This window comes from Athalia rosae, chromosome 3, assembly GCF_917208135.1.
Source record: "Athalia rosae chromosome 3, iyAthRosa1.1, whole genome shotgun sequence".
Classification (NCBI taxonomy): Eukaryota; Metazoa; Arthropoda; class Insecta; order Hymenoptera; family Athaliidae; genus Athalia; species Athalia rosae.
Window position 1 is genome coordinate 2,701,868 of NC_064028.1, and position 22,509 is coordinate 2,724,376.

A 22,509-nucleotide genomic window follows, 5' to 3' on the forward strand; every position below is an offset into this window, starting at 1 on the left:
AATCAGTCGTTTCGTTCGGGCTCGTTCCGCGCCTTGTTCAAAGAACGGCATGAGTAGGTTAGAATCGAGTTGAGATGTAAGGTTTTGTTGTGATTATAGATCAAGTTTTCGAATGATTGCTCACATGCTCGGATTTTGATATAGCCACGATGATGTGATGTTAATCAGTGCTTTGATGTCATAAAACAACGCATCGTAGTCGAGAAAACCACGGGCTGACGAAATGGAAGATGGGGACTCCGATTCGGTGGTCAGCGAGGTAGGTTTGCTATTATCCATTACAAATTTTTTCAATTTATATTTTATTTCCAGGTTCATAACCTTGCCAGAGAAAAATGTAGTGAATCACGTGCTTTGGTATTAACTTTTCAGATCCCTGTTTACCTCTCAAAGACTCTTGCAGAGAAGCTCTTCATTTTTCAGTATCCTATTCGGTCAGCACGCGAGGGATATGACAATGTAACTTTCTTGAAAACTTCAATTAAACCTGACAACCAGGAGGTGCGACTTGAGGTGTCGGTAGACACTGAAAATGTCAATTACGATCACAGTAAGGGAGAACAGATAGCAATAAATGTCGACGGCTCTTTGAAACATGAAAAAGAAACTGATAAAGCCTTTGACAGGTAAACGCACTTCACTGTAATTAATTTTGAATTTGGCATAATAACTCCAATCTGTTTCTCCCACGGTTTCAGTCAGCTTATGGACAAAACAGTGCTTCATTCTATGCGGGCGCTTCCTGATTGCTCCAATTACGCTATTGGAGTATTACAAGATGGGGAATTACACCTCACGTCTTTAAAAGGCATAGTTCAAATGCGTCCTCAATTCAACTACCTTGACAAAAGCGACAAACGTGCCAAAGAGGAGGCTAAAATCATGGGTGAAGGTAGCTGTTATTACTTCATTATCCCTCAGGCTGTTTTTCCACTTTTATTACTCTTTTTTTACCCCACAGAAGTAGAGGATGAAGAGGATAGCGCAAAACAAGTGAATGTAACTTTTGCCAGGCAGGAGCCTGAATTTCTTAAAAAAATAAGGGAACAGTCGTTTCAGCATTATTCAAAAAAGAGCCTAGAAGAACGATGGGTACATACCAGTTATGTACCAGTAAACGCACCCAAGGCAGAGGTATATATCTAAATTCTATTTATTTTTGAGATCATATAATACAATTCTCTGGGAAAACTAGCTTCATATTTGTTTCACAGTTGGCACGGATGGAGATGATCTCTTCTTCGAACGAAGATTCTGTCAACAATTTGAACTTGTCTAGCGAAAAATATTTGGCACTCTTAGCGCCACCTCATAAAGAAGATGAAGTTACTAAGGCTGCTGTACTAACCCCGAGTACCTCTCTGAAGTATATACGGACACTTCCTCTTCTTGATCAGATTAAAGTTTTTGTCAAGGATGGTAATTATCAACAACTTTGTGTTCTCTCTAAACCACCAGATCATAGCTAAAAAACAAGGCCAAAGAGATATATGAGTTTTTAACTTTGCAGCCAAAGTTATTGCTTTCACTCAGCTAAAAAGCCTTCTGTCGCCTGGTCATGATCCCGCTGCGGTGTTGAAATACCTTCAACAAGTAGCTGTGTTGGTACAGGGAAACTGGGTCGTTAACAGCGAACTTGTCTACCCAAAAGATACAGTTTCTGCTCATAATGGCATTCCTACAGATTTAATGTGTAGAGCCAGAGATTACGTGGTATGTAGCCCAGGCATAGTTATCTAAAGTCATTGCTCCTCTTTCACTAATAAATATTTCTGATTCCCACAGCTGTTGGCCTTCACGGAATCTCAGTATATTGATCGTAAGCCCATTTCATCAGTAATAAAATTGCCTTCTGAAGAGGTGACTGAAATATTTACAAATCTTGCCCGGCATCAGCCCAAAAAAGGGTGGACTCTAATTCTGCCTCGTAACCAGGAATTTTTAGACAGGTAAATTATTACTTATTCAACATTTCTGCATGATGAAATAGCTAACGATTGATTGCCTGATTCTTTTAGGTATCCAGAAATATCTCAGCGACAGGATATGCTATGGGAGGCAAAACGAAAGCATTTGCGAGAAGCTATGGAGACACACAATCAGCCACCTCAACGCCAGAGACGAAAATCAAACCGTGAATCTATTGGCTCTGAAAATGAGGAAAGGAACATTGGTCGTGGAAAAAAAACTTTAAGGGATTCATCCATTTCCGACAACGACTGCACAGCCGAAAACGTCAAGCAGAAAAAACCGACCAGGTCTAGAAAATCTTCTGAAACAACGTGACGGAGGTTGGTAAGTTGAAATCTCAGCTTTTCCTAGATTTAGTTGGGTTGAGATAGTAGGCAAATAGCAGGGAACAAACTTTGATTTTTTTACAGTGTAAAATATCATTTATTCACTATTTTATATTTTTGCCAAAGTATCATGGTGTTGCAAATTGATTATGAATCTAGAATCAATTTAGAAAATTCATGGTGCAAAGTATCAAGTATACCAAATATTTCGGTTTTTCAGTTATAATAGATTTAATGCTATTAAAAACGATGTTGACACATTGTGGAGCGAATTTTAAGGTTTGGTTGTTATGTAAATATCAAATATTTAGCATTATATCCATTCTGTATGTACTAATGCTGATATGGATAATAAGAAATATAGAGTAATTAGTAATAATCAATGGACGAAAAAGGTCAACGCAGTAAGTATAGGCATGATAGTCGCTGTCGGTACAATTAGCACAGACATTGCACCATTCGCATAACAGAAGCTTGTGTCGCAATTGGATGTGATTTTTTGGAATCTGTTTTTCAAGTAGTCCCAGTCACAAAGTCCCACATTACATCCTTCGTACATGACTGGTTTCTCAGCTAGATAAAACATCACCTTATTCGAAGATCTGCTGTTGTTGCATCTGGTTCGAAGAGTAATTTAAAATAATTGTTACACATTTCATAGGAGTAAGAAGTCTGAATTTCTTCAATTTGTTGACTCACTTGTAAAAAACTGCAGCTATATTGGCAGCAAATGACCCAATTTCTGAAGTTTTCCATTGCCTTCTGCTCATAGAGTAATAATTGCTGGCAAGGAGGGGGTTAGGATCTTTTGCAAAACCCATTGCCGTCATGAAGAAATGCAGACTCCCAGAGTGACTGATACTAAAAATTCCTTTTGGCTCTTTGGAATAATCATCATTCTCCAGTTTTCTAAAAAAATCATTTTCTATGAAACTTAAACTCCAACTCATGTTCGATGTCGGATGGGATTTGTCATTTGATTTATACAAGTAACTACCTACTTGAAACCATCGAACATCTCCTTCATCAAAGGACATCCCAATTTTGTGTTGTACTCATGGCCGTAGCTGTGTTTGTAATAATCCTCTAAATCATCTTTGTACTCCAGAATTTTCAGTTCTTCTTCGCTGAAAACCGCGCACCATGCGGAAAGACTACTTACCCTCCAAGCTTTTTCGTAACGACACATATCGTACATGCCAGAAATAGATGCTGCAAAAATTAATTTGATTGTAGGCCTTTAGGAGTCGAATCGTTTTTCGAATTACAAATAAATTTACCTTCTGTGAGATTGTACAAGAAACCAACTCGTCTGCTGACATTGGAGATTAAGTTCTGAAACTCCGGACCCGCTTTAAACTTTGTCCATTCCATCATGTTTTCCGGGTTATTTGCCACCTCAGTTTCCCAATTTGGACAATTGGTGTTCGACTACGAACATTCAACTTATTTTATTACTCCTATTTTCCACACCTCTGCGACAACCAGCAAAACTTTTTCACCATGGAAACCTTTGCCAATATTCGCACTTATTGCCGATACTAAAGATTTAGCGTTAAAAAATTCAATGGTAGATAAAAACTGTTCTTGTGTAATCAATTTACATGTTTTCTAAGTTTTAATGTCATTGTTATTGAGTTAAATCAAGAACAGCATCTGCAAGTACATCTGAGAAGACTAAACGAAATCGAATCTGTGAGATCTCATTGACACTCGGATGTAATTTAATTTTCATACCATAACAGATATGTAAGTACCACTTTGAACTTGGTTTTAAGAGAATTTTTATTATCGGTAACTAACTGCGAATAACGAGTCATTGAGCGGTGTATGCCATCGTGGGGTCTCTCCTTGGTCAAATATTCCAGACACGAATGACGTTAAACTTTCGGAAGATCGTTGTTCAGGAGCTGCCCGAAACTGAAATAAAATACAAGTTGGCCATTTAAAATAGGGTCTTTATTTTCGATTTTACTATTGCATTAATTAAATTGAACCAACAAACATATGATACCTTATAGTTCTGCGAACCGATGTCACTTATGAGCGGTGGAAAGAGTTGCGGGAAGTTGGTCTTAATACGTCTAGCAAGAAGATTTATATCCTCCATACCCTGTTCCGTGACAGTATCAGCTTTTTCAAAATTTAAACCTGGATCCAGCCTCCATAACTTCAGATTGTCCAAGTCCGCATCACACAGGTGACCTTCTATTGGGTTGTTCAAGGAGACTTACACATCTAGTTTCAAAAAGCCCACGATAAAACATTTACATGGCTCAACTTACGCCCTCGAGTTTCATGATTGTAAATGATTTGATCTCGTAGTTTAGGGACCGCAATGAGCTGTGGAATTATGCGAGGACTCGGATAACTGGCTCCATGTCTTATCAACATCCATATTTGTATCGGCTTGCAATCTGCAAAGGAATATAAACAATAGTGAGGTTTTAAAATCACAATACCATCTAGCAGCGCAGCTTGGAATTTCGGTTTCCAAAAGTATTTAAGTTTGTTTTTTTAAGGATTTCTCGTAATGGAATTCGTGCCTTTTACATTACGAGACGCATTTTGATTAAAACCAGACCGTAATTCGAGTCCAGTCAACTATTCCTCTTGCGTGTGTTAATCTAGGTGGAAAATGTAATTAGATTAATCTTACAATTAGACGTTCGCGCAATTCCAAACATCCCACGATGAATGATCTTCTCACATTATAAATTAGGTGATGTTAAAGAAGAATTTTGAATTACAAAACTCACCCGGTACATCTTGGTATCGAGTTTTTCCACCATGAACGAAATGGTATGCAGTTTTTCCTCCCATTTTCAAATACGGTCGATCATTGTAAGCATAGCAGTAGTCGGTGTCTCTGGAGATCACTGGACCAGCAAGAAAAGATAAGAGAACACCGAGGATGATCTGCATCTTGAAGAAATTTGGCTGATCTACTAGAGTCTCAGCGATACGGCAAATATCAAGCTAGACGAGAAGCCACGCAAATTCCACCAGCGGAAGTCCGTCGAGAGATCCCTGGATTTTGTGTGTCAGGGGTGGTGATCCTGAATTACAACAATCGCACCTCACGTAGTAATTCGAAGTTGGTCAACAATGAATGTACGCCTTCGTCCTACGATTCAGCGGTCACTGTTATTTAATTAATTAACGCGTTTCCTGTATACAACAGGCGCGTGCACCTATTTTACGATGTTTAGATTAATCGATCGTACAAATACTTTTCAACATTCTTGTCAGGTTGCAGTAAGATATGAAAACAAATACATATCTGGCGTATCCTAAACGAATGAAGAAACGATCAATCGGAGATTACGTCGAAATTTCGAGGGCGTGGCTCCACAATGAACGAACTTTTAAGTTTGGAGTACCGGAGTAAGTAGGATGGCCGAAGTACTTATTTTTTGTTTGATTTGGATTACTCCGATCAACATGTAACTGTTAGTTAAACATGTATTTAAACATTTAGTTCGCTACACACGTGTATTTGCCAGGTGCTATCCATTTACGTGCTGCTACTTCTTGTGTTCGATTACAAACATTCGCTCTGTCGGGCGGTGGCGGCCGAACAACCGTTAAACTTTACTTGAAGCTTGGCGGCCTAGCTCTGCGGCCACGATCTCTCCACTGGATGTATTCTACGAATGATGCGGCATTGAAGCCAAGAGCTAAGTCCGGTTGACCTACAGGTCACAATCGTAGAAGCTCATTTCCTCTCGGTTTGATTCTTTTAATAACGAAATATTAGAAGAATGATGTAGGTAGGATCATTTGACGATAGTGCTTCGAACATCAGGTGTAACGAACCTGAAATAATGTTCGTTGTAATTTTAATATTCATCTGAGCTATCTCCGATCACAGGTGTTATAGAATATCTATGTGAACGTCATCGCCGCTTCGGACACGTACAGACTTTGAAAATTATTCCCATGTCTGTAAAGTTACTAACTAATTGCCTCCCACTTCTTCTCAAGCTGTCGTTGATCTAAAGATTACGGTAAAAAGTCGCGACTGGACCGTTCTCTCCGTACCGTCTGGTGGGTCACCTGCTCTCAGGAACTAGAGACCCTCGAGCGTTGCCTCAAGTATCGAACTTTTGCATGATTAGTCCCGCCACTTGTGTCTAAACTGGATGTACAACAGAGAAAAGTGTATAGGATAGAAAGAGCAGGCAATTATAAATATAAAGATGAACCCTAATCGCACATTCATAGCAACAATCCACGGCTGTACAATAAATATTCGTTTAAGTGTAATCCGTTTGACACGTTACTGATATGAACAAATACATGTCCTTAACAAATGTTGAATGCGAAATTTATCGTTTTGTCTAATTCCATCTATTCAAAACAATATTATTCCGCCACTTCATCACATCCGGTTTAGACACAAATGGAGGCGAGGTGTTCGATCTCTGACTTGAGGGTCTTTACCAGGAATCACCCTACGAAAACTAGTGGGCATTGACACATTTTCTAGCGTTTTTTTAGGGTCCTGTACAGCGGCGAATGATTGGAGAATCAGGTGGTCCTAAAATAACAAAGACATCTGCCTATAAGAATAAATCCCTTCATTTCTCTTCGTCTTTATTTTTTTTCTTCCACGATAAAATTCATTAAGTATCCGTCATCGTCAATGGGCTGAAAAAACTGACATGGCCAGTGCGAGCAAAACAGTTGCTGCGGGTGAAATTAGCGAGGGTATCGCACTGTTCGAGAAGCAGAAATTTGTTTCGCAGTGGGTCGCAAATTTCTCAAACTTATTCTTCAAATATTCCCAGTCGCAGAGACCTAGGTCGCAACCTTCGTACATGACTGGTTTCTCAGATAAATAGATCATCACCTTGTTCGGAGATCTGCTATCGTTGCATCTAGTTTGAGTGAATATTTTTTGAAAAATTATTACCCTCTTGATAGCAGTGAGTAATCTAATGGTTTTTATCACGTTTACTCACTTGTAAAAAACTGCAGCTACATTAGCGGCAAACGATCCGATTTCTGAAGTCTTCCATCGCCTATTGCCCATGGCGTGGTAATTGCTGGCTAAAGGAGGCTCGGGATCTTTCGCAAGGCCCAAGGCTGTCATGAACAAATGGAGGCTACCGGAGGTACCGATATTAAAAATTCCCTTCGGCTCGTCGGCGTATTCTGCGTCTTCCAGTCTCCTGATAACATTGAAACAAAAACCCTGTAAAGTGAGGCTTCTTCGTGATCGTTATGTAATCACATGCTTCATTCGGATCGTACATGATTAACTTTCACCCACTTGAAACTGTCGAACATGTCTTTCATCGGTGGGCAACCCAACTTTGTATTGTATTCGTGGCCGTAGCTACGTTTGTAATAATCTTGCAAGTCGTCTCTGTACTCCAGAATCCTTAATTCCTCTTCAGTGAATACCGCACACCACGGCGAGGGACTGAGTGGCCTCCAAGATATATCGTAACGACACATATCGTACATGGCAAAAATGGTAGCTGCGCAATTCAATTTTAAATTCATACCGATTGAAAAGCTCATAAAGTTTTTTTTCTCATTTCCAGGTGTCAATTTACCATCTGTGAGATTGTACAGGAAGCCGATTCGTTCGCTGACTTGAAATTTCAAATTCTGGATCTCCGGACCTTTGCCAAACGTCGTCCATTCTATAATGTTTTTCGGGTTTGCTGCCACATCGGTGACCCAATTTGGACAGCGTTTATACGACTGGAAAAAAGTCAGGAGAATTCCTTATGAGATTTAAAAGAATCTGTAGTTATGCTTTGAAAACCTGTTTTTTGAAGAAGTGAAGATTTGGAAAACTAACTGCAAACAATGTATCATCGAGTGATGTTTGTTGGGGTGGAGATACTTCTTTCCCGTATATTCCTGACATGAATGCCGCTAAACTGTCCAAAGTTCGATCTTTAGATGCCGCACGAAACTGAAACGGAATACAAGGCAGCAACCAATGAGGAACGTTTGAATAAATTCCAGTTAAATCAAAAACCGAAGACTTTGGATTGCACGTGATACCTTATAGTCATGTGAACTGATATTACTTAAAGGGAATGGCGAAAAGAGTTCTGGGAAGTTGGCCCTTATACGTTTAGCAAGGAGGTTCATATCCTCTACTCCCTGCGCCGTAATGGTATCAGCATTGTTGACATTCACACCTGGATCCATGCGCCAATCCTCGAGATTTTTTATGTCCTCATCGCACAGGCGTCCGTCTATTGGAATCACGATCCAGATAAGTTATGTTCGATAGTTTTTTTTTGTGAAGCGGTTTGAGGGAATCCCATTCAACACTTACACCCTCGAACTTTATGATTGTAAATTATCTCATCCCGGAGTTTCGGAACCGAAAGAAGGCTTGGAATTGTGCTCAAACTTGGATACCTTGTCCCGTGTCGTATGAACATCCATATTTGTATCGACTTACAATCTGCGGAAAAATGTTGAACATGGTGAGGCAAAGAAATTATATCACCTAGTAGTAATTAATGTTTGTAGATTCCCTGGAATCTTAGTTTTCGTAATCGCTCGTGGCCCTAGGGTACAAGAGGAATCGTTAGTGAAAATTCGGAGACTGATAGTAATTCGATCGGTAGACCTCATAGACAAGACAATAATTTTCTACTAATTCAGAGACCTTACGATTAGATCGCAATGACACTCGCATATTTTCAACGAAACAAACTATCAAGTTATAATTTATGATTTTAGTAAAAACAAAAATTTGACTTACCCGGTATTTCTTGGTATCGCGTTCTTCCACCGTGAACGAAATGGTATGCAGTTTTTGTTGACATTTTAACATACGGTCGATCATTGTGGGCATAGCAGTAGTCTGTTTTTCTGGATATCGCTGGATCGATGAGAAAAGACAATAGAACGAATCCTCCGACGATGGAGATGATTTGCATTTTGAAGATTTCGACTCAGCCTGTGGAATCCGGGTGCATTGAGAAATTTTATCCTACAATAAATCGATGCGGAATAAACCATAAAAATGCGCAGATCTGGAGATTTCTCAAGGTGATGGAATGTGGGTTGGGATCGTGATCTCTGAACTTGTGCTATCGCAGCGTGCTTAGTGCTTGGTGCTTGGAATTTGACTGATGATGAATTAGCTGCCTCGTCGATAGTTCCGATCGGCACTAGCAATATATCTTTGGTACTAGCCAGACAACTTTTGTCTCACGCATTCAAGGCTGTAATTTCATAGACGATATAGGTATATACATCTTCACTTGATGGGTACATAATTCTTTCGCTCCTCACGATATGAAACTGTTAATGATTCAATAATCGTATTTTCAATTTTATAGTTATTACTTATACCATTCTAGACGATTTATACCATGCAACGTCGCTGATGTTACGATCACACAATAAGACAGGCAAAGGAAGTCCGATTGTACAAAAGGGTGATTACTGATGTGTAAGTGAGGGTGATCATCGAGTAATATTAACGAAGATAATCCTGGAGATAATAATGAGGGGATGGATTGCAGAGTGGAAAATTGTTTCAGCTCAGAAGCATTTGTGCGATGCAATGTACAACAGTCTTTCAACATTCCTTAGAGGCGATATCGTCCGACATGAAATTTGAAATATGAAGCTCAGTAGTGGAACATTTTCGGATATTTTTGTTGTATCGCACCACCTCTTACGTTCTGCAACTCTTCTTTAGAGTTTGTTTCTTCCATGGCGTTTCTTCAGTCAACGTCTAAAGAGGCAATTTTTTTTAATGATTTATCTATTTTTCTGGAGCAATTAGGAACAATGCGGGAGCAATTTGTTGAAACCCTGATCATTGGCGAATTCCCTTTGGTAGCGACGTGATATAGAAATTGCGCCAAACTACCCCCACTATCCATACCAAAATCTGGCAGATTCGACTGGTAAGTCAGGGGGTGGTTTCGATAACAAACCCGCTTTGTGCGGACAAAGTTTTACCCAGGGCTGTTTGTCATTACCGATCTTCGGTAAACGCTCATCGAAGCGAAACTCAGCAAGCAGATTCATAGGTGTTCATCGCGAAGTTGGCGTGATTAACCAGTAGCTCCATGGGAATCGAGAGTTTTCAGGGTGGTCAAAGCTCGATAAACGATATGTCAAAAACGGAAGTTCATATCGGCCACTTTCACCCGGTACAGAGAGGTTTCCAAAATGGCAAAGAAAAGGGAGGCGGACAAAACGCCGCAAAATGAAGATCCCTCCAAAAATGAGGACGATACAACCAACTCCGACGACGAGCCAAACTTCAGTGACCCTGAGGGGTACGTCGATGATATTGACGATGAAGGTATTTAAGACACTATTCATTACCAAACCACATCTACTTTCAGCATGGCGTGGCATTGCGTATGCTCATCGTTAACATGGCTGTCCCTCATCATAACCCTTAGACCCGCCGTCTCGGGATAAATTCCATTAAATCTTCCAACGTTCTGTATTTTTTGTGCCGATAATTTTAGCAGACGAATTTAATTTCGTCAAAATATCGATGCTTTATCTTATGTCACCAGCCGGCTTATCCGGCTTCAGTTTTACAACTTTTAATGTAAAATGGTTTCAAATTATTTATATTTTGTGTAGAACTACTTGGTGAATTGATCAAACAGAAACCATCGGAGACGGATGGCGTAGAGGCTGTTATTGTTGTGGATGGTGTGCCACAAGTTGGTCCTGAGCGTTTGGAAAAGTTGCAGTCAGTTATAAACAAGATTTATCGGAAGTTTGGAGACATCGTAAATGAGTGGTACCCCAAGAACGAGGATGGCTTGATCAAAGGGTATCATATTGCTGAATAATCTTATGGATCACCATAAAGTTTCACCAACTTAACCGTCTGCTCATTATCTCTAGATACATATTTCTGGAGTACAACAGCCCCGTAAATGCGCTGGCAGCTGTTTCATCGACCAACAATTACAAGCTTGATAAGCAACATACTTTCAAAGTAAATCTTTTCACTGATTTTAAAAAGTTTGAAGATATACCGGACGATTGGGAGCCACCTCAACCTCAGCCATACACATCCAGTGGAGATCTTCACTATTATCTACTGGATCCCGATGCATATGATCAGTTCTGTGTTCTCTCAGGCAATGGATCAAACGTTTCCGTACAAATGTGGCAAAACTCGGCTCCAGACCCAACCCTACTAGAAGAACGCGCGGTAATATTTACCAAACCTGATCAATACCTTGACCTATCATCAATAGTTTGTAACATGATTTTATTCATTCCAGAGATGGACCGAGACTTACGTAAAGTGGTCTCCGTTGGGTACGTACTTGGCAACATTCCATAAGCCTGGCGTTGCATTATGGGGTGGACCACAGTTCGTGCAGAAAGCGAAATTTGGTCAAAGAGGTGCAGAGTGCGTAGATTTTTCACCATGCGAACGTTACCTGGTATCTTATTCTCCCAGGGCGGATAGTGTTGCCGATCAGAAACGACTCGTTGTTTGGGACATTCTCTCGGGACAAGAGAAACGTTCTTTTCAACCCGATAACTCCTCTGTTTGGCCCATTTTCCGTTGGTCACATGACGATAAATATCTGGCACGTATGGGCGAGGACGTTCTTAGCATTTACGAGACTCCCGTAAGTAATTTGGAATGCTTTTGTCGCTATACAGATTATCATTTGATTTATCTCATTCCGTAACCATAAATTTTCTTGTATCACATAGCATTTTGGACTACTGGACAAAAAAAGCATCAGGGTTCCTGGAATAAGGGATTTTAGTTGGTCTCCTACCGATAACATCCTGGCTTATTGGGTACCCGAGGATAAGGATGTTCCGGCAAGAGTGATTCTTTTGGAGATTCCCAGGTGAGTCGACGTTTCGTAAATCTTATTTTTAACGTATCACAAAGGTTTATGGATGATGTCTATTTTATAGCCGCGCAGAAATTCGTAGCAAAAATCTTTTCAATGTTGCCGATTGCAAGATACACTGGCAAAAGTGCGGTGACTATCTGTGCGTTAAAGTCGATCGTTTTGCTAAGCGTAAAGAAAAGACCGAGCAGAAGTACACGGTGAGTATCACCTTAAATAAATATCAAATTTCGGGCGAGCCTCTAAAAATGCTTCTTCAAATTCATTCGACTCTTGCAGGGAATGTCTTACAACTTTGAGATCTTCCACATGCGCGAAAAAGAGATTCCCATAGACAGCGTGGAAATGAAAGAACCCATTCACGCTTTTGCCTGGGAACCTGTAGGTAGCAAGTTTGCGATTATACACGGTGAAATTCCTAGTGTCAACGTGAGTTTCTACAGCGTACGCCCTGGATTGCATCCAGATCTCCTTAGTAAGCATTGATTTTGTTGAATTCAAGACAATTTAAACTTTTCAATTCCGAGGCTAATACTCCTTTGCCAATCTTACAGAGAAACTGGAGAAAAAAGCTTGCAATCACTTGTTCTGGTCACCAGCTGGACAGTTCATTGTTCTTGCTGGTCTTACGACCATGGCTGGAGCACTTGAGTTTATCGACACCAATGATTTCACCATTATGAATACCACAGATCATTATCAAACGTCAGATGTTGAGTGGGATCCAACTGGACGGTAAGCGTTGAGATATCAACGAATAAATTATATTCTATAACGAACTCAGTTTAAAACCAAGTTTATCTCCAAAGATATGTGGTGACTGGAGTGTCGAGCTGGAAAACTAGCGTGGATAACGGGTACTGGATTTGGTCCTTCCAAGGCCGTATTTTGAAAAGAGTCAATTTGACAGCTTTCAATCAGCTACTGTGGCGCCCGAGACCCGCAACGCTTCTATCCGCCAAACAGATCAAGGACATACAAAAGAGCCTGAAGAAGTATTCCGCACAGTTTGAAAGCAAGGACCGGATGAGGCTTACTCGGGCTTCCAAGGTGCGTTGAGATCATGTTTCAGCAGTTGAGAATATCGAATCTCATCCACAAACATGGTCCGTCGATTCATTACCATTTTATTTCTTCAGGAACTTATCGAGAAACGCTGTACGCTGATGAAAGAATTCGAAGAATATCGCTCGAAACGCATCGAGGAATGGATGAGTACAAAGAAACGCCGTCTTGAGCTGCGGTTCAGTACGTATAATGATTATGATATCTCCAAGTATCTCATCCTGTCTTACTCTATAACTTTTTTTCTCTCACAGATATTGATACAGACGAACTCTCTTCTGACACAAAAAACGTTGAAGAGGAAGTTGTCGAGTTTTTCATCAAAGAAGAAACATTCATAATTGATTAGAAGTATCGTAAAAATTTGAAAAACATATTCGCGTCTTACCGGACTTGGAAACCTCTACGTGAGACCGGTGGACTTCGGATTGATATATGGTATACTGTGTCTACTAACCGTGAACGGAGGATAAGACCATAATTGAATCGGCGTTATAATTATATTCAATAAAGTACGATGGTGGTATTTTACTCCTCTGACAGAAACAACAGCAGCAGCAGCAACAATTATGTGAAACTTCTATTTCATCGTTTCTCTATTAGCGTTAACAGAATTGTCATTATTACAGTGACTGATTTGGGACTACGTATCAAACTTGGAAAATTTAGTAGCGTAAAATTTTATCATTTACCATACCGAATAGCTGGCAGTTTTATTGGTCTAATAACATTATCGCTCAGGAAAAGTAATAAACCTACGCAACTACAAAATAGAATTTCGTGATGTAACCTTCGAGTGATTTTTGTCTCGCAACAACTCAGCCAACAGTTACAAGCATCGTCACAAGAGATCTGCAAACCTTTTGAATTATGGCTCATCTGACATAGTTCAGTGGTCTGGAAGTGTCGGAAAAGTCGACCAATGATCAGAACGTGTAGACAATCCTATCATCGCGTTGTAATGGGTGAGGCAAAATTTTATTGTGACGTGATTGATTCTTGTCGAGAATAATTCGGAAATATTCCGTGGGATGACGCGGCGCCACATGTTGAATTTGTTTACTTTTTTTCAAAATAGTGACGTTGATAAGGGTCTATCGAGGGTTGTATAGGCCCCGCCCAGGGGCGGTATCAATGACAAATAACGAAAAAAGATCGGAAAAAATGGAGAATTATTTGAAAAACTTGTGAAGACCCTTGGAATGATAGTCGGTTTATTTAATCTTGAGTGGTATATGACATCAAATGTGTGTGTAATAAATTCTACTATGCTATTCATACACAATCCAAACTGACTTCGTTAATCATTGAAAACGCGATGTTTGCCGCCCTTCCCTCTTCGTTCCTCCGCGCTGTCCACGTGTCAGTTTTGTTTCTCGGGTAATCGAGTATACGGACTCCCTTGCTACGTCTGGGAACAGTTTTCATGCAGTTGAAAGGGGCTTTTCTTGCAGTTATTTACTGACTGCAGTTAAAACAAAATATAAGTAAACCCTTATTTTTTCGGAATGGTGTCGGTTTTAAATACCGTGGACACGGGCCACGAAGACATGATACATGACGCTGAAATGGACTATTACGGATTAAGGTTAGCTACCTGCTCGAGTGACAATTCAGTGAAGATTTTCGATCTCAAGAACGGGACGCAAACTCTCGCTGCTGACCTCAAAGGACACGTTGGCCCGGTCTGGCAAGTCACCTGGGCCCACCCCAAATTTGGGAATATAATTGCCTCCTGCAGCTATGATAGGTAATTTCCAGCCCAAGAGGTAGAAAGATTTGCGTTCGAGTTTTGAATTATTCTCATACAATCACCCGTTTTTGCAGAAAAGTCATAATATGGAAAGAGCTTGGAGAATGGACAAAGATCTACGAGCATGCGAGTCATGATTCGTCAGTTAATTCTGTAGCATGGGCACCCCACGAATTTGGCTTGATACTAGCCTGTGGTAGTTCCGACGGTTGTATTTCAATTTTATCAAACAACGGAGATAGTTGGGATGCCCAGAAAATTCCAAGCGCTCATACTATTGGTTGCAATGCCGTCAGTTGGTGCCCTGCTATCGAACCAAGCTATGATTCTACTGCAATGAATCCACGTGGTGGACCGATCAAGAGACTTGCAACAGGGGGATGCGACAATTTGGTGAAAATATGGAGAGAGGAAAACGACAGATGGATAGAAGAAAATAAGCTAGAAGCACACAGTGATTGGGTAAGTGCAAGGGATAGAATTACATCTGAGATCTATTCCAAGTCTTCGATCTTTGGCTGCATTCATGTCTAATTCTTTCGGTTAAAAACATTATTAGGTCAGAGATGTTGCCTGGGCACCAGCGGTTGGACCCCCAAGAGCGGCATTAGCTTCATGTTCACAAGATCGTCGTGTAGTAGTTTGGACATCAACAGACTGCACGAGTTGGACTTCTACGGTGTTGAATGTTTTTGATGACGTTGTATGGAATTTGAGTTGGTCTTTAACAGGAGGGATCCTGGCGGTCAGCGGGGGGGATAATAAGGTGTCTCTGTGGCGAGAAAACTCAGAGGGTCAATGGGCCTGTATTTCAGAACTGAACAAGGGACAAGGGAGCCTCAATAATCCGGAACAACGAGTGCTATAAATTAAATAGCTAACGAAGAGATAGAATCATATCGGATTCTGCAATCTATACCAACAAATATACCATGTATTATGTGCAAAGAGAACCATCATTGTTTTTAATCAAATATAGGAGGCACCTCTTTGGTTTTCTAAAAAATAGTGTAACATCGATTTACAACACATCTAGCAACCAAGGTAATGTATGTTTTCACCCGACTCAAAGTTCATTCAAGTATTGGGCAAAAGCTTATATCGTATCTCGAATGAATAGACGAATGAATCTTTTTAGAAAATGTTATTGTTAAAAAAAAACAATTTACTACTAAATGGTTTATCATAAAACTAGAGAATGCTAATGAGAAAACAGGAAGGAACAGGTTATAAATCGAAAATAAAGATTCCGGAATCACTGTACAATAATGTACCCGCTGAAGTAAGTAGAAAAAACAGCAATTTACTTACTGCTATTGAACTGAGCACATTTAATCTTGGGTATAGAAGGATTGAGCGAAAACTATGTCTCTTCTTATAGCAGAAGATGCTTCTTCCATCTTCTCCTTCAGCACTGGGTCGCCAATAATGATAGCAGCGTTTTTTACATATCTCAGGGTTTCGTTTAACTGCTGTATACATCTTACGATTATACCTTCTTGGACGTCTGTCAGTTCCATTATTTTGGCGAACGGTTCTGACCTTGCCCATTCGTAAACAACTTGCACTAATCCGAAATTTAATGGCTCTTCCACGTCAACGGCGTTTTGTTGTTCCACCAATGCAATGCTGTTTTGAACCTTTTCTATGATTTTACATCCCTGCAGGAGGCAAAACATCCATAATGAATTGTTCATGAAACCTTGTGAATTGATCAAATTTAATTGAGAGGGTTGAGTGGTTTACGTTTTTCAGAGATGAGATCAGCTGCGGTTCCACATTAGTCTTTTGATGAAAAACTAGGGCAGAAAGTAGAGCAGCAATTTCAGCTGGCTGCAGCGCTGTCAGAGCGTTTGTGAAGACTAGTTCAGTCATGAGCAATTCATGTGTCCCCATTTCCAGGGCCACTCGGCCTTTAAGTGCAACTGAAATAAATATGAGAGTTTATGTTAATCTCGACCGAGAAATGACGCTGGCAAGATCTCGAAACTGTACAAACTGATTACCTCTCTCGTCATCGTCAATGTAGCGTAATGTTTTGAGGACGGCAACCTTGTTTGTATACTCTGGGTAGAGTGACAGACTTTCGTGGCTGAGGCGGAAGCTGAGTCTTTCTCTTCTAGCTTCCAATTCTTTCTTAGTGAATACAGCTTCAAACTGTTCCTCTAAATTGGCAATGTGCGTACACGTTATTTCATCCAATTTATTTTTCAATTTTTTTAGATACTGCATTCTAGGAGCTAAAGACGGTTCATTCAATTTTAAATCTACGAAAGGCTCGATCGTTTCGTGGTTCGTGACCGCGTCTAATGATATCGTTGTCAGCTCTTGAATAGCAGCTAAACATGTGCGACCCGGGGGATCGTTCCTTGAAGGAAAAAAAAAATATATATATTACCAGCGTTGGACAAAGATTAAGAGAAACACCGGGCGTGCCAAATATGCTGATGCTTTTTGCTTACTTGAATCTGGGGATTTGCCTCTTTTCCCAGTCACTTATGATGAGCTGACAATCAATCTTTATCACTTGTGAAGTAATTTCTAGAATATCCGAAGCTGAAATGACAAGAATCTGGTGACCAGCAACTCCCTCAGGTACAAATAGTTCTTTCTTGCTGAACCCAATAATCTTGTACCAGTTGTCCGACTTTTCTTCACCAATTTTCGATTCCATGACTTCTGGATTTATGCCTTGTTCAGAATCAGATTGCCGAATATTGGTAAGTAACAGAACTCTGTAAAGTGTGTCCTGCCGCCGATGTATTGTAGCCAAGAGTAAAGCAAGTTTATTGTAGTGTTCGCGGTGCGATACTAGTACAATTCTACCGGGTGTTAAATATTTGGCAGCCTTCTTCGTGTCTAAAAGATAGGGTCTCAATCGGCACCATTCTTCTAGATACTCCGTGGCAATCGAGTAGAAATTGCAGAGCTGCTTTTGTGAGTCTGATAAATCAGCGCAGTTTGAAAGCTGTTTTTCTACCTCCTCAAGTTCGGCCTTATACTTTTTCTCATGAGCAACAAGTGCGACCTCCTTGAAAGATCGGCGCATCATTCCCTCTATAGTGACGGACTCGGTCACCCTTCTCAAGTTCAATATCATAGCGTACGTCATCCTGAATTGAGATTCCAACTTCTGTGGCTTACCCAACATCATATTTTGTAGTACCAGCGTATCCGGCACGTCTGTTTTGCAAAGAATTATCACTGTTCCCGTGTCATCCAAGCCTCTACGCCCGGCACGACCCGCCATTTGAATATATTCAGCTGGATGGAGAGTTCGCAACTCTGTACCGTCAAATTTTCTCACGGAATCAAAGACCACAGTACGCGCAGGCATGTTTACACCCATTGCAAAAGTTTCCGTGGCAAATAGTAGCTGCAGGGAAAATCCATCAAGTTGTGTCACGTTTCTGTTACATTGTCATCTGGGATTTACTTCTCTATCTACCTACCTTCACAACTCCAGTTTGAAATAATAGTTCGACTACTTCTTTCAAGAATGGTAAAATTCCGCTATGGTGCACGCCTATTCCTCGCTCTAATAGTTGTTGCATGTTTATTATTTGTGGCAATTCTCTGTCTGGTTCTTTTAACCGAGTTATGCATTGCTGAAAAAATTTTCTGATTTGATGTTTTTCCGTTGCTGTTGTCAAATCAACGGATCTCATAGCATCCGCATTTTTGTCGCAGCGATTTCTCGATAAAGTGAAGGCCACGACTGGTAACTTGTTCTGAAAATAGACCGATTCAATGTTAAAAATTCCAGTTATTGCATAGATGGAGTTCACAATCATCCTCACACATAGAATGAGATCGGGTGGTGCACAAGAAGTTTCAGCGACTAGTTTCATGATTCAATTAACTAGAAAAGTATCCTGAGCTTACTTCTCTCTTGAGATGATCTACAAAGCCGATCCACAAGGTTTTTTCCTGATTTGGATTCAGCTGATACTTCCTTTCACCTGGGTTTTTCGTGTTTGCTGTCTTAGCCGCTGACGCTTTTTCCCAGCTGCAACCAAACCCTTGTTTTAATTTAACAAAAAAAAAATAGGATTACAAACAATTTGAAATCTTTGAACTTACCCATCCTTTTTGAATTTTCCATCCGAGTCGACTATCAAAAATCGATCGTTTTTGCTTTTACCACCGCAGCCGGTATACAAGTAATGCTGCAGCGGCACCGGACGTTTAAGAGTACTTATAACGTAAACTTTCCGTTTTTTAGTTCTACCAACCCAATCTGCAAATTCCAAGGTATTGGGAACAGTTGCAGACAGCATTACTATGCTCACATTTTGTGGTAAAAGGATCAATACTTCTTCCCAGACATGGCCACGCTAAACAGAAGTACACAATATTATGAGGAAAGCTTTGTTGCACAAGAGGATAATTCTGCGATCTATCTTACATCCTCGTTGTTTATATAGTGAACTTCATCAAATATCACATACTCCAGGTCTCTGACTACTTCTGAGGCACAATACAGCATTGATTGCAAGATTTCGGTTGTCATAATGAGGCATGATGCCGTTGGATTAATTTGTAGATCTCCAGTAATTAGTCCTACACTTTCAAATGTCTTTTTGAAATCACGGTATTTTTGATTTGACAAGGCTTTTATAGGAGATGTGTAAATAGACCTGCAACCAAATAACTGTGTGAACAACTTTTTATGTAAAATCATTCTCTTCGTTTCCTTTCGCAATTTTATACAGGTAATGAATAGAATGTTTTCTCGCAAGTATCACCTGGTCATGTGCTTCTGACTCAAAGCAATAGCGTACTCGGCAACGGTAGTTTTTCCCGCGGAAGTATGGGCAGCTATAAAAACATTGCAATTGTCTTCAAGTTTCAGGATCGCCTGTTTTTGGAATGTATCCAACTCATAGGGATACTTGATAGCTGGATCTGGGATGCGTTTTTCAAAGTCTGAAACTGGAAGTGAAACATCCAAGACTTCAGCCCATTCGGTAGATATCTTAGCAACGTTCACTTTCTTTGTTATTTCTAAAACGGGCAAATCAGCCAACGCAGAATGCTTTGGGACTATTTTTTCTAGATCAGGCAATTCTGCAAGAGACGATTTGAGAGGCTCATCTTCTTTGGGTGTGTTTACCTCAGCCATGGACCATAAGCCGATCAAATTCTCCTGCTCGTGTACCATGGCCATCAAATTTATGGTCTTTCTGCAGGGTTCTATCTCTTTCTGATGCGGGAGAGAATCTGGGTTGGTGATATCTGCTTTGTTAGCATTCTCAGGTGAACACTTATCTTCCGAAAATTTTATTCCAGACTTGAAACCTTTTGCCAATACCCTTAGATTGTTCTCAAAATTGATTTCCACACTAGGACCATCCTGCGTTGGCTCAGGCATATCGAATCCACCGGGCCAAAACAGAAAGTTGCTTGCGTTACCTGAACGAGGATAGAGATATTTTATGAGGATCAGTTCAAATTTCATTGAATAATATAATGGTTAAAGTTTTTTGTATAATTTAATGGAAATTTATGGTAAAACTTTAATGGAAAAGTTTGGATTTTACTCAAAAAGTGATGCAATCTTAGTATATGACCTCTCACTCCTTCGGCAGGTGGGACAGGAGTTCGACGCATAGACACCGAGTTCCTAGGCGTGGCGCCAGCACCTTGTATGTAGTCTTCATACATATCACCGAATAACCCGGTTATTGTGTCCCTTTTGAATTTAATGTACGTTTCAATAGGTGCCAGATCTGATTGAAGAAGCGCAAAAATGTTTGGCTGCCTAGGCCAATAGGACTGAATCTTTTGGACATCGTGAATAGGCAACTGTTCTGGACCTTCTATATACCCTTGAAGAAGATTTTCCAGGTTACAGAGAACTGGTGGAGAGTTGATGGGTAGCTGTAGACGAAAAAAAACATTGGATCGGATTGAAAAAAATTCAATTTGCAAGCGATAATTCAGAAGCCAATAGCTAAAGACTTACGTCCCGCTGAAAATCCGCACGTAGTGTGTTCATTTTTATACAATTGCAGCGAATGAATACAGCTTTCAGTCAACGAAATCAGACTCCTTTCAGTCTTGATCGACGTATGCGTACGTAGCATACGTTCAACTGCGGCAATATATTTCAATCGAGGATCCCTTTTTCAATTCTATTAATCCGGTGTGCAGTGACGTCGGTGTCGGTGTCGCGCAGTGCCGCAAGTCGCGAGATCTTTGCTTTTGCTTTGCTTGGGTTATGTTCCCACCGGAGGGTGAGAGCCAAAATTAGGGTCGAATTTGAGCCAACAAGAAATAAAATATTGAAAGAAACTGTTGTATGTCTCTGTACTCTTTGTTCAAGCTGTTGATTCCTTAGTTTTCTTTGGATCACCGTGGCCGTATCCTCTTTCTCTATGTAAAGCGACGAGCTACTATTACCGCATATTTTTTTGTGGTTATTCTAGAACTGCTTCAATATGAGCTACTCATATTTTCTGTCACACTTCTCCAGGTATTTACGCACGTAAAAGTTGTGGAAGATGCATCGGTGTTAGCTATAACAGGATGTCTCTTGTATCATTCATCTTAATTGTCACTACCTGTACATTGTAAATTACATGCTTACAGGTTGTTTATCAATGGAAACAGCTCAAGTACTATTAGACATATATCCACAAATACGAATCCCCTGTTCTTCCAAACTACGAATATACTTCGGTTAGTATTTATTACAAATCTGTAACTCCATGTGTTACCTGTTAGTCTCGATATCTCTACAGTATTAATGTTGATAATTATAGAGCGGAGCCATTGAAGAAAAAAAAACGTTTAGATCCAGCTATCATAAAACAGCGAGAAGAAAAGAGGAGAAAAAAATTGGAGAAACAAATACGAAAGCTTGAAAAAGTTGCCCTACAGTTGAAACCAATAGATGAATGCGAGGTTCCGCTTAAACTCATTGATGGAAAAGAGTAAGTAGATGGTCATCCGGCTACAGCCCTGAGACTCTAAGACAGAAGTAAAGTGTTCTATCGCACTACAGGGAACGAATCCGAAAGCAGTTGATCTTGAATGATGAGGTAATCGAGGAGAGAGAACTGCTGAAGAAGACTTGGTGTGCTTATAAGTATCACCAGCAACTTTCTCTTGTTCAAATGATAGATAGCGTTTTGTCATCGCAACAAAAAGCACTCGACGAGCTCAGGATGGAATCTGAAGAACTTTACATGGAAGCTATACAAGTAAATCATATCAATCGTATTAAGCTGTGAAAAAAATATTTATAGGATTCCAAGATGTCGACACAAAGCCTTTTGTCGTCAATTCTCTAATTTTGCAATTGAATTTTTTATTTTTCCCATTGTAGCCGGATATCGACCTACTTCCATACATCGCTAAAGGGCCGGTGTCCACACCTCCAATAAAGAATTATCCAAGCCCAGATGGCGAGTATGAAAACATCTCCAAAACTTGGGATTGATCTACTCAAAGACACCCATTTCATCTCAAGTGTCTTGTGCTGACAAAAAATACGTGCATTACCTGTAGTGTTAAATAAATGATTTGGAAATAACAAAAG

At 40.2% G+C, this 22,509-nt stretch overlaps 6 protein-coding genes across 8 annotated transcripts; 4 read left to right on the forward strand and 2 right to left on the reverse strand.

The window, feature by feature from the left end:
* The first annotated feature begins 25 nt into the window (after positions 1-25).
* On the forward strand, positions 26-8,114 carry LOC105686454 (DNA-directed RNA polymerase III subunit RPC5). 3 transcript variants are annotated; one of them, XM_012401307.3, is made up of 9 exons: positions 26-259; positions 373-626; positions 699-892; positions 962-1,134; positions 1,215-1,419; positions 1,511-1,713; positions 1,786-1,949; positions 2,019-2,295; positions 7,853-8,114. In XM_012401307.3, exons 1-8 carry the CDS (start codon positions 224-226, stop codon positions 2,284-2,286), a joined length of 1,497 nt encoding a protein of 498 aa, XP_012256730.2. In that variant the 5' UTR covers positions 26-223; the 3' UTR covers positions 2,287-2,295; positions 7,853-8,114. The 3 variants fall into 3 exon arrangements, with proteins under 3 accessions (XP_012256730.2, XP_012256731.2, XP_048508033.1); XM_012401308.3 differs by having other exon boundaries at positions 2,019-2,291; XM_048652076.1 differs by having other exon boundaries at positions 424-626.
* On the reverse strand, positions 2,371-9,467 carry LOC105686456. The gene is made up of 17 exons (XM_012401309.3): positions 9,040-9,467; positions 8,605-8,736; positions 8,325-8,521; positions 8,116-8,232; positions 7,865-8,015; positions 7,576-7,786; positions 7,265-7,474; positions 6,946-7,180; positions 6,730-6,840; positions 5,057-5,276; positions 4,583-4,714; positions 4,312-4,505; positions 4,101-4,217; positions 3,578-3,728; positions 3,299-3,509; positions 2,997-3,206; positions 2,371-2,914 (listed from the first exon to the last, which is right to left on the reverse strand). The coding sequence occupies exons 1-17, from the start codon at positions 9,215-9,217 to the stop codon at positions 2,677-2,679; spliced, it is 3,015 nt and encodes a 1,004-aa protein (XP_012256732.2). The 5' UTR covers positions 9,218-9,467; the 3' UTR covers positions 2,371-2,676.
* A 954-nt stretch (positions 9,468-10,421) lies between these two features.
* On the forward strand, positions 10,422-13,761 carry LOC105686558 (eukaryotic translation initiation factor 3 subunit B). The gene is made up of 11 exons (XM_012401493.3): positions 10,422-10,602; positions 10,896-11,091; positions 11,166-11,478; positions 11,552-11,908; positions 11,997-12,139; positions 12,210-12,345; positions 12,425-12,620; positions 12,700-12,880; positions 12,955-13,195; positions 13,285-13,393; positions 13,465-13,761. Exons 1-11 carry the CDS (start codon positions 10,467-10,469, stop codon positions 13,557-13,559), a joined length of 2,103 nt encoding a protein of 700 aa, XP_012256916.2. The 5' UTR covers positions 10,422-10,466; the 3' UTR covers positions 13,560-13,761.
* Positions 13,762-14,136: 375 nt separating this feature from the next.
* LOC105686559 (protein SEC13 homolog) lies at positions 14,137-15,916 on the forward strand. The gene is made up of 3 exons (XM_012401494.3): positions 14,137-14,960; positions 15,038-15,425; positions 15,523-15,916. Exons 1-3 carry the CDS (start codon positions 14,719-14,721, stop codon positions 15,829-15,831), a joined length of 939 nt encoding a protein of 312 aa, XP_012256917.1. The 5' UTR covers positions 14,137-14,718; the 3' UTR covers positions 15,832-15,916.
* Positions 15,917-16,092: 176 nt separating this feature from the next.
* On the reverse strand, positions 16,093-21,071 carry LOC105686557 (helicase SKI2W). The gene is made up of 11 exons (XM_012401491.3): positions 20,932-21,071; positions 20,537-20,846; positions 19,712-20,378; positions 19,372-19,603; positions 19,047-19,300; positions 18,849-18,972; positions 18,416-18,694; positions 17,426-18,339; positions 16,970-17,331; positions 16,710-16,888; positions 16,093-16,624 (listed from the first exon to the last, which is right to left on the reverse strand). The coding sequence occupies exons 1-11, from the start codon at positions 20,962-20,964 to the stop codon at positions 16,295-16,297; spliced, it is 3,684 nt and encodes a 1,227-aa protein (XP_012256914.2). The 5' UTR covers positions 20,965-21,071; the 3' UTR covers positions 16,093-16,294.
* Positions 21,072-21,126: 55 nt separating this feature from the next.
* On the forward strand, positions 21,127-22,503 carry LOC105686219 (39S ribosomal protein L40, mitochondrial). Its single transcript, XM_012400858.3, has 5 exons — positions 21,127-21,441; positions 21,558-21,647; positions 21,731-21,901; positions 21,973-22,171; positions 22,297-22,503. Exons 1-5 carry the CDS (start codon positions 21,407-21,409, stop codon positions 22,408-22,410), a joined length of 609 nt encoding a protein of 202 aa, XP_012256281.2. The 5' UTR covers positions 21,127-21,406; the 3' UTR covers positions 22,411-22,503.
* Positions 22,504-22,509: the final 6 nt, after the last annotated feature.

Bases quoted from the DNA above. Each gene is read 5' to 3' on its own strand.
- LOC105686454 (XM_012401307.3), top strand. From the start codon at position 224: ATGGAAGATGGGGACTCCGATTCGGTGGTCAGCGAG. The intron at 260-372 runs GTAGGTTTGCTA...TTAACTTTTCAG, and splicing joins CCGATTCGGTGGTCAGCGAG to ATCCCTGTTTACCTCTCAAA. The intron at 1,950-2,018 runs GTAAATTATTAC...TGATTCTTTTAG, and splicing joins AACCAGGAATTTTTAGACAG to GTATCCAGAAATATCTCAGC.
- LOC105686456 (XM_012401309.3), bottom strand. From the start codon at position 9,217: ATGCAAATCATCTCCATCGTCGGAGGATTCGTTCTATTGTCTTTTCTC. The intron at 4,715-5,056 runs GTGAGTTTTGTA...ATTCCTTTGCAG, and splicing joins TCGATACCAAGATGTACCGG to ATTGCAAGCCGATACAAATA. The intron at 4,506-4,582 runs GTAAGTTGAGCC...ACAACCCAATAG, and splicing joins CAATCATGAAACTCGAGGGC to AAGGTCACCTGTGTGATGCG.
- LOC105686558 (XM_012401493.3), top strand. From the start codon at position 10,467: ATGGCAAAGAAAAGGGAGGCGGACAAAACGCCGCAAAATGAAGATCCC. The intron at 11,092-11,165 runs GTATCATATTGC...CATTATCTCTAG, and splicing joins GAGGATGGCTTGATCAAAGG to ATACATATTTCTGGAGTACA. The intron at 12,140-12,209 runs GTGAGTCGACGT...TCTATTTTATAG, and splicing joins ATTCTTTTGGAGATTCCCAG to CCGCGCAGAAATTCGTAGCA.
- LOC105686559 (XM_012401494.3), top strand. From the start codon at position 14,719: ATGGTGTCGGTTTTAAATACCGTGGACACGGGCCACGAAGACATGATA. The intron at 14,961-15,037 runs GTAATTTCCAGC...CCGTTTTTGCAG, and splicing joins GCCTCCTGCAGCTATGATAG to AAAAGTCATAATATGGAAAG. The intron at 15,426-15,522 runs GTAAGTGCAAGG...AAACATTATTAG, and splicing joins TAGAAGCACACAGTGATTGG to GTCAGAGATGTTGCCTGGGC.
- LOC105686557 (XM_012401491.3), bottom strand. From the start codon at position 20,964: ATGAACACACTACGTGCGGATTTTCAGCGGGAC. The intron at 19,301-19,371 runs GTAAGATAGATC...ACTTCTGTTTAG, and splicing joins ACTATATAAACAACGAGGAT to CGTGGCCATGTCTGGGAAGA. The intron at 18,340-18,415 runs GTAGGTAGATAG...TTTTCCCTGCAG, and splicing joins TTCAAACTGGAGTTGTGAAG to CTACTATTTGCCACGGAAAC.
- LOC105686219 (XM_012400858.3), top strand. From the start codon at position 21,407: ATGAGCTACTCATATTTTCTGTCACACTTCTCCAG. The intron at 21,442-21,557 runs GTATTTACGCAC...ACATGCTTACAG, and splicing joins TTTCTGTCACACTTCTCCAG to GTTGTTTATCAATGGAAACA. The intron at 21,648-21,730 runs GTTAGTATTTAT...TGATAATTATAG, and splicing joins CAAACTACGAATATACTTCG to AGCGGAGCCATTGAAGAAAA.